Below are 10117 nucleotides of genomic sequence, written 5' to 3'. Positions count from 1 at the left end.
ATATATATATATATATATATATATAATTTTTATTTTTTTTCTATTTAAGTCCTAAATAAATCCCCACTATATTTAAACAGAACTGGCTTTTTGCCCAGTAGTTCTGAAATGTTATGTCACAGGGTTGCTAGATGTAGTATTAATCCATACTGGCAGAATTACAGAAAAGATAAGTGTAAAAGATTTTCTAGATGAAAATGGGCATCAAATGGACAAATATTGCGCAATTTGAAAGTAATGCAGACCATGTCTGAACACTTGTTTCAAATATATCACATTTCTTCTGACATTTTGACCTTTTCGTGGCATGTTCAAAATCATCCCTCAACAAAATTTCTTTCAATGAGAAACATAGGGTGAATTCAGGTAAACTCTCACACTCAAAACCACATGTTTGCTTGAATTGACCGTATTATTTTGAACAATTTTATTTATTCTGAACATGTATAAATTAAATCTTACTGACCTGAAATATTCATCCATACATTATTCTATTACATTTGAGTAAAGTTTATATTTTTAATGTGATATTTCATGTTTCTATATTCACCATTTAATATTTAAAACATCTGAATGTCTGTACAGTATAAGTGCCAGGCAGCTCTCTAGGGTAAATATGCCACTTTTAGGTACAGCTCCCATGTTGATTTTGCTATGTAAAACTGGCATTTTTTACAAATAGAAAGGCATAACCTGAGTCTGTTCTGCCTGCATTTAATATCTTTGACTTCTAGCAGTGTAATAAGTCAACCTAGATGTCTCCACCCTCCTGTTATTTTGTCCTCTGCTTGTTCATGATGTAGCTTCTTCACTTCTGTAGGAATGCAACATGCTCCAAGACATTTATTCTTTTTAACAGGAGTAAGAAAATTAATTTCCAATGCTGAAAGCAGGTTCTCTCCATCTAATATATAACCTGTGCACTAATGCTGAACAAATTAATCGAATTCCTAATCGCGATTACAATTACGGATGACACAATTACATAATCGTTCAAAGCGGCAATTAATCGTTCAAAGTCCGCTTATGTTATTCTGCATGCTTAAGATTTCTACAGGTTATCTTAAGGGTTTTTCCATTGTTTTAATTTTAGGTTTAGTTTAACATTATAGTACCATTCAAATTTGTACTTTTTTAATTTAAAGAAGAAACCAATCCCATGTGGTTGACATTTGAGGCTTAATACTATAGAAAAGCAATAAAAGTTTTTTAGTTAGTGTTTTCAGCTTATTTATTTTCAAATAAAAATATGCCATGCAGTTGCTTCAAACATAATGGTATAGCCTAAACATCATTCAATGTAAATTGCGATAATCGTAATTAATAATGGCAATTACAATTTCAAGGGAATAATCGACAATTATGATTTTTGTCATAATCGTGCAGCCCTATTTTGCACCACAAAACTGTAATTTAGTGTGAGTTTGGTTTCACATTTGTTTCTTATATATCTTTGGCTATACCCACCCACTGGTTACCTTAGTCTCTGGTCAGACGTGGTGCTGTAGTGTGGAAAATATACTGGTGAAGTGATGAGAGGCCGCCTTGTGAGTTCACTGCTGATTTGTAAAATCTCCATCAAGAGCGCATGATTAAAGTAGGCTCGTTCAACCAAGATTATGCCAAATGTAATTTGTCACAGCTCTATGCCATTGAGCGAAAGAATAGTTAGAAATAGTCAGCTTCATGAACTTCACAAGTTTTGCGTAAAACCAAATGATCATGTTCTCAAACATAATTTGAGACTGATCCAAAAGAGCATCTTGTGCTTTATTGGAAACAAGAACATCTGAATGTCAGTAGGTGTTCACATGATTAATGTATTTAGATTAGTAACCTAGAGAGTTCGAAATCTGAAATATGTCATATTAATTTTATCTGTTCAAAAGTTAAGATTTTAGAAAAATGTATATTTCAAATAATTATATATATATAAAAAAAAATCCATAAAAAAAATCCTGGGTGGGGGGGTATATATATATATATATATATATATATACATACACACACAGTGGTGGCAAAAAAATAAGAAATCAGGAAGGGGGCCAACACTTTTTCACACCACTGTATATATATATATATATATAAGCAGCAATACTCTGTTTCTTGGGCAGAAAATCACCATATTAGAATGATTTCTGAAGGATCATGTGACACAGAAATACATTACATGTTAAAATATATATTAAAAATATAACACTGTTCTTTTAAATTGCAGTAATATTTCACAAAATTACTGTTTTTTCCCCCATATTTTAATCAAACAAATGCAGCCTTGCTGAGCCTATGAGACTTCTTTCAAAAATATAAAAAAATTGTACCAAACCACAAAGGTTAGAATGGTAGTGTTCTTAATCATGTTTCTTTGTATTACATAGTTCAAAATCTTACTGTTTATTTTGGTCTCAGGCTTTTGGACTGTCTGTACACATTTGCAGTTTATTTTAAGATGCGTAACATGAATGTAGACGAACTCGGCTAGCTGTGCTCCACTCTGTGCTTACATCAATTCATTATATTGCAGAATCGTTCTGCATCATCTCAATATTCTATATTTCAATACGGTATTTTAAATAAGCGTACTGGTATGTAAAACCTATGCACTGAGGAGACAGATATGAAATTATGATTATCATTCGGCTCAGAGCAGCATTTAACGTGGCGCTCTTTAATGTGGTGTGGTTTAATTTTCTTCCTTCTCCTAGCTGTCAGAGGAAGCCTTGTAAATCTGAGCTACTTTTTCATCATGTTTCTTTCTCTCTTCAGCGCCTTTAAACGAGCTGAAGAGAGGTAGTGTTAGGAGATGGGAGGGTGAGGAGGAGGAAAAAGATTTACTGCACCTTTGGCACGACGGCCATTAAAGTCCTGATATGGTTAATGGGGATAATGCAATCAGGCAGTGAAAACTCACCCCAAAGGCAAGGTTATCAGCCACACATTTGTTTTATATATTTATTTCAACCTTTGTCTCTTCCACATGCAGATGCCGAGTCTTTAGATGCATTACCCGCATATGTTTGGGGGGGGGGGGATGATCAACAGCAGCATAAATTAAGCTTTGATTAATCATGGACTTATGCTAAGCTTAAAATGTATAAATAACTGTATATTAAGTATCTTAATGGATTGATCTTGAAGTGGGATCAGCACATTTTCATCTGTAACTGCTACATGAGAGGTGCGTAAACCTTTTGCTGGTACGACTATAGGCACATAAGGATATTATGTGCATGTGTGTGTTTTTATTTATTTGTGTGTGTGTGAGCATGACGTGCCACACCCGTCTCCTTGGGGACGTTTACCCCTCCTCTCCTAGCTGAGTGACGCTGATCAGGGTCGTTGTGGGAGGGCCTGACACGTGCCTACCCCTCCAGCCCCCCCACCAGTACCCATCTGCTCAAGGCTGTGATGAATGCTGCTGTCGGGGGGCTGCTGAGCATGGTCATCAGGCCCCTCTGCTCCCACAGGACCAGTCACTACACTGATAAGTACTGTTATTGAAGGTAATTGAATGGAGAGTGCTCCTCTGGGACAGCCAGGCCTCAGGCGATGCTGATGATACCTCTGATTCCACTGCAGCGGCTTGCACAGATGATGTAACACACTTGTTTCTACTTGAGTAATTGTGGGGGTGTTTTTTTAAATGGGGCATCAAATAATCTGGAAATAACTTGTAGGTCTAACAAGATTGCTAATGTATTTTTGTGTGTTTAGTAGCAAAATAAGCATCAGAAAAATAGGAATGGATTAAATTTATTAATAGTGACAGCTAAGGGGTTTTCAAAACTCCCTAACCCTGAGGATTAAACATGAGTAATATCTTAAGTCATGCAGCTTGTTGAAGAGAGGTGTGTATTACTTTTCAGATTTAGCAGTGTACCAAAAACCTCTCAAACATCTTTGCAATTGTATAGCAAAACCCTGGCAACCATCCTAGTATCATGATGGCAAGTTTTCTGCAGTAAAGTAGCACTCACATAAATCTAGTTAGTCTAATGTTTCCCTGGACAGATATCATGATTGCTGTTTATTACAGATGCTACGATAGGAGCACATATGGCTCAAAGACGAATAAATGTATCCACGCTAAAGAAAAGTCTTTTATCGAATTAAATCGAATTTAATACATACAATAGAATAATGTGCCAAGTTGTATTTATGGGGGATTCATATGGTTTTGAAAAACTTGTGTACCATTTTCAGGAAATGACTCTAGAAATATCATGTGGTGTAACTATCATAAAAAATATAATATTTCAAGTATTAAGTAATATTTATTTTGGACATTTCCTTACACTTTCAATACATGTGAGTGTGCATATCTTAATCATCTTTTTCAAACACATTATATAGTGTTATATATAGTGTGTGTATATATATACAAAAAGTGTATACAGTATATATGATGAATTATTAATTAATAATCATGTTTTTGGGTAGTTGCACCACATGAAATTTTACATTTTACAACCTGATCTAGCCTTGCCTTGTAATAAAAAGGCCAAATTATCTGATATTTTAGTGACTTATTGACCTTGACATGCAGTCATGAGGGTCTGCAGAGGTTCTCTCTATGATGTCATTTCCGGTGTTTTTTCCCCCTACGTTTCTGCATTTTGGTCAAATCACATTGATTTTGCAGACTCAAGTTAAATATCATTTTTTTTAAAGTTTAGAAGCTTTGTTATAAAATGTTCCCCAAGAAATAATACTAAATGATTATGCCGAACTATTTTGCTATTTGATTTATTTATTTTTTTTTAGGAATTTCAGTATTTTAATTATTTTCCTTCGTTATAATATCAGGACAGTTTTGTCATTTTTGACGACCCTAATGTCCTAAAAATATCAACAACAAAAAAAATGAATTTGAATTTAGAAATAGAAATATTGAAACATGCTCATTATGTAGGAGGTATATTCAAGTAGTTGTATGTATAAATTACATTTGAATGTATTTTTGAACAAATTAATAGATCCTCACAAAAACTGGGTGTCATGTCACTGACCCATACATGGTGCTTCATATAGGAGGAAAACATGCTAAAAGTTAAAGATTCACGATTAGGAACAAAACTCTGGCTCGCAACATCCAAGAACCTCCTGCTGTTCAGTCTGTTCTTGCACCCAGTATGAAGGTCACACCCGTCCAGCGCTAATGGCCCCACTGTTCACTGCCTCCTCCCGAAGATCAATCTCTTCTCTATTAAGCGGAGTGTGTCGCTGAATATGATTGCAGTGATGCTACCCTACCGTAGTAATGTGCTTCCATCAATCCATCAGAGACACCCGACCGCAGGGGCAAGCAGTTATGAAGTGCTGCTAGATGACAGGCTGAGCTGGGCGAAAGCTCTCCTCTCCTCTGTCTTCCTGTCCACTCATCTTCCCCTCCCCTCACACACTATTCCTGCTGCTTTATGGCCATTACAGTGCCTGACTGGAGTAGGGAATGTTTGTGGAATCACATTCAAAATATAATCCTTAATTTTCCTTATTTAATTCGTTTTGACCCTGACTTGCTATGACATCATTCAGACCTTTCGATCGCACAGATACATCCGAGCTCGGCTCAGATTTGGACATGCACAGCGGGAGAGTGGAGGAAATTCATCTAACTCGTTCTCCCTTTTCTGTCCTAGCCACCACCTCTGTCAACAGATCAGAAATGACACCTTATTTCCATAAATACATTAGGAATTCATTGGATTTTCTTTCCCAGCTAATCATTGCGCCTGTGTGAAACCTTTTAGGGTTTTTAATGAATGAATTTTGACTGATTGCCTATTAATAAGGACACCTCTTGAGCAGGGATAGGCTGTGGCAGGGCTGGCTGGCGTTCGTGAGCGCATGTGTTTATGATTCGTGGTGTCAAGCGGTTGGAGGGAGGGGTGAGAAGAGGAGAGCTCTCAGCTGGGACATTAAGAGGAAGCAGTGGCTCCCTTGGGAAATCACTCACCATGTCTGCATCTTAAATATCTCTGTGAAGTATCAGTAAGTAGGTAATTGAATTTTGAACACAAACATGAGCATCAGGTGTGTGTTCCGACGTGGGGACGAGAGGGTGGGTTTGTGTGCGAGCGTGTGTCTGTCCTCCCCCGTCCCATGAGGTTTAGGTAGCGAGAATGGATGTTAAATCTATTAAATAAAGATTACTCCCCATAATAGCCAAGTGGCAGTTTCAGATGCGCAACGGGCACGATTAGTGTGTTTGACTTCTAATGAAAGTGAATTGGGGCAGTCAGGTTTTGGCGAGAATTCAGTTTAAGGTCCAGGGATTCATTTTCTCCTTAGACTTAAAAACAAACCGTCTTGTCTCTAGATGTGCTTTAATGGCCTCTAAAAGAGCATTCATTATAGTTAAACTACATTGATTTTGAAACAGAAAAGTTTAATGGTAACATGTAATTGATCATATTTCTTTTTTTGTGTTGTTTGCAAACCTATGCATTTATTATTTAATGTACGTAATAGGCTGTATGTATGTGTGTCTATATATATATATATATATATATATATATATATATATAATATGGCATACATAAATATACATATGCTATAATTAATTTTAACTATATTATAATTTAGTTAAAAATTATAGCTGTCATGTAATTTTAATCATGTTAAATATGAATTATATTGATTATAGTAATATGTTAATCTATTTATATTATTAAAATAATAATGACATAAACATATTAATTAAATTGTACATGTATTAATGATATGATTATTGAATTGTTAAATTTTATATTATAATATATAATCCATAATATGTGATGCATAGATGTGTATACTGTATATTTATCATTTAATAAAAAATAAGAATATTTTAATTATATATAAAGAAAACATTATTTTAAAGAAGCCAAACATTACATTACAGTTTTTAGCACTTTTAATTTTGCTCATGTATCGTCTCATTTGTGTTACCGGTATTTTGCCTATTAACTCATCATGAAGCATATTTGCTTCATGCAAATATTCATGAGTGTACGTACAACATCAAGAAGAAAATACGGCCTCTGGAATCCATAATATGCCATTTAATATAGATGTCACCGGCAACAATCTTCTGATTAACTAAATACAGAATTAGTAATTGACCTTTCTAATCAACTAAACAAATCTCTAACTCCTGCTAATCAGTATTGATCTGCCCCGTCCAGTGACAGCACCAGCTTTGTGCATGTGTGTAAATGCTCTTACTTGTCTGTGTGTGTGTGTTTGAGCGAGGCTAGCTGGCAGGACCCGCTACACTCCCCTTTTTAATCTAACTCACTCAATGCAAATCATTTCCCTTCTGCTCTGACGGGATTTGAGGATAAATGGAAATCTAATTAATGAGTGGATCAGAGGGGTGCACTCTGGTGAAGGGGTCTCATGGGAGAATGCTTAGCCAGACAAACTCCTGTATTGTTTTGGACAGAAAATGTGAGGGAGATTGGGAGAGGGGTAGTAAGAGTTAGAGTGGGGTGGGTCGTTCAGCGTCGTTTCTTGGCAAAGCTCTTTCCCCCCGTTTGTGGACCCCTCCAGAAACCAGTGGCCCATTTAACAAGCGTTAGCTGCCCTATCATTGACATTAAACCTGGGATTAAGACAAACATTTACTTATGGAAAGCACTTGGAAGGCATTAATATCTCACAGTGAGACTGCAGTGTGAATGCTTGATGACTGCATTATCTTATAATGCTCATCATTACTTAAATGTTTCACTTATAATGGTGATATCTGTTGTATTAATACACTGAAGATTAGGTTGCATTTCAGGCTTTACTCCTAATTTTCTCAGGGATCTAATAGTCAGGAGTCAAGTGTTCATGTGTCTACTGTTTGAACCTATGCCATGGAAAGTAGAAATAATCAAACTGCTCTTAATTCCTGTGAATTTCCCGCCAAATATTATTTTGGGTATTTTGTAACCTTTAATTTATGTACAATGCATTTTTAATGTAATGTAAACTGTAGTCGATTAAAAGAATATTAAAATATTAGTAAGGTCTAGTAAAATATCTTTAAAATAATATAAGTAAATAAAATAAAACTGTTTTAATATACATTTGAAATATATTAATACATTTGAAATATATTTTCTGTTGTGGGGTCAGTAAGATTTTTTTTTATTTTTTGGAAGAAACATTTATACTTTTAGACCGCAAGCTTGGAATAAATTGCATTGAAAAGTAACAGTAAAGACATTTATGATCTTACAAAAGATTTCAATTTCAAACAAATGCTGTTCTTTTGAACTTTCTATTCATGAAAAAAATAGCCATTACATCTCCATTTCTAAAAGCTCATGAGAGTTGGCTGTAGATTATGTAAATGGAGCTTTGAGAATGAAGATGAAAAAATTAGTTCATTAGAACAACTTTAATGATGTGCATTATTTTTACTTCAATAATTACTCGATCTCGCTCTTCCTGATTAAAATATACCATGGAAAGTTACTTTATCTGTGTCTGATAAGGTTTGGAGACTGTCTTTGATATCACAATATCCTATTAACCTTTTATTTCCTTTTACAGCTCGAGAAATGACAAGAGGGAAATTCTTGAACATCTTGGAGAGACCCAAAAAGTGAAGACCCAGATGGTGACCGCTGACCTGTCGGGTCAGCTACCAATTGATTGTGAGCTTGTAAGGCAGAAAACAGTAGCATGATACGCTAAATTTTAAACGTTTTCACTAATATTTGACGTATTTGGGGTCAAAACACCATGACACCATAATAATTTTTTTTTTTTTTTTTTTGTATACAAGTTTAATTTCTTTAAATGACAGGCGCTGAGTAGAAAGGGTAGGATAGTGGTGTGCCTTTCAGTAAAAGTTCATAAATGTATTTATTTTTCACTCTACAGTTTAATACAACTTCAATTGTTTTAATAAAAATACAGTGTTGTTTAAATGAAGTACAATTGGTTGTGCTCTTGTCTACATGCCCCTTCTAGATTTTTTTAATTTTTTCAACATTTTAAAGACTTTTAGAATGCTTTTGGCATCCATCCAGTGACGTTTCCTAAAAGTAGCTTCCATGAAACAATGAGGGAGTTCATGAAGTAGCATTCAAACTTTTAATTAGGGCAATAACTTCATGCCTGTGCCACTCCATCGACTGCTCCATTAACGTCTCTCTTTTGCTCCGGACATGTAAAAGGCTTTGACATGAGAGTGCTTCCACACCAGTGCAAGGCCATTTTTTCTATTTAATGGGAATTGGAAGTTTTGAAGGCCCTCAGCACAAAACATTGCGTAAAAATAATATTGCTCATTGTCATCCCTGTTAACAAGACTTGACATAATTACTAGGGCCATTTCTTCTCTAATTAGCACACTTCCAGGGACATTGGTGCAAACGGTCAGGGAGAAAAGGGAATCAGACAGGCATGCTGAACGGCAAACAGAACGCTCTGGCAAGCGTAATTAGGTGAGACAGTGGCCAGGACTGTTCTCGGCTGGAGATGTCGTAGACGCTTTGGCTGCGGTTGGCGAGTGTTCGCTCCTGCTCCCACCAATTCTTAGAGGTACGCCTCTCCCCCCATTGCCTAATAAGCCCCTAATTGTCTTTCTGATTCACATGGAACAAGGAAGCTGCTGAGTTAAACCCTGCAAAGCTACTATTGGTGTCTGATCCCATTCTGGAGGACCCAGATTTGCCCTCATTTATTTTTTAACTGTCTAAACAAGCTTTTTTGTTGCAAGTTTAACCCTCCGGTGCTCTTCAGTCACTTTTGACCCAACAATTTTACTTTTTTTTAAAGATTAACTTAATTGGAATGGTACAAAACTTTTGGTGCATTGGCTATGTGAACACACAAAAATGGACATGATTGGAAAAGGCAAAATGGTTGTTAAAAAAAAAGAAAGAAAAGAAAAAAAAAACGCTTGTATTCTTTGTGGTCAAAAATGGCCACCATAGGAAATCAATGGGAAATATGAAAAAAAAGATGAAAATACAAAGAATTTTCGGGGTACAATCTGCAAATCAGCCACAATGCTGGAAAAAAAAGAGGACAACAATGAACTTATAAGCGAAGAACTTATGTAAGTAATATTAACAGCATGTACCTACTGGTTAGGGTTTGGTTTAAGGTTAGGGTTAGTTGCATGTAATTATGC

The 10117-nt window shown here is 35.6% G+C and overlaps 1 protein-coding gene across 1 annotated transcript in view; it reads left to right on the top strand.

The window, feature by feature from the left end:
• The window catches only part of LOC107674068 (protein lin-52 homolog), a 10635-nt gene extending 1737 nt beyond the window's left edge, over positions 1 to 8898 (top strand). The window contains exon 6 of the mRNA XM_016467927.1: positions 8527 to 8898. Within this exon, the coding sequence (XP_016323413.1) occupies positions 8527 to 8582 (56 nt within the window). The 3' untranslated portion in view covers positions 8583 to 8898. The remainder of the gene's footprint in view (positions 1 to 8526) is intronic.
• Positions 8899 to 10117: the final 1219 nt, after the last annotated feature.

Source organism: Sinocyclocheilus anshuiensis, unplaced genomic scaffold (assembly GCF_001515605.1).
Source record: "Sinocyclocheilus anshuiensis isolate Anshui unplaced genomic scaffold, SAMN03320099.WGS_v1.1 scaffold544, whole genome shotgun sequence".
NCBI classification, from domain to species: domain Eukaryota; kingdom Metazoa; phylum Chordata; class Actinopteri; order Cypriniformes; family Cyprinidae; genus Sinocyclocheilus; species Sinocyclocheilus anshuiensis.
Note: the sequence above shows the minus strand (reverse complement) of the source record. Positions and strands in the feature narration are given on the sequence as shown.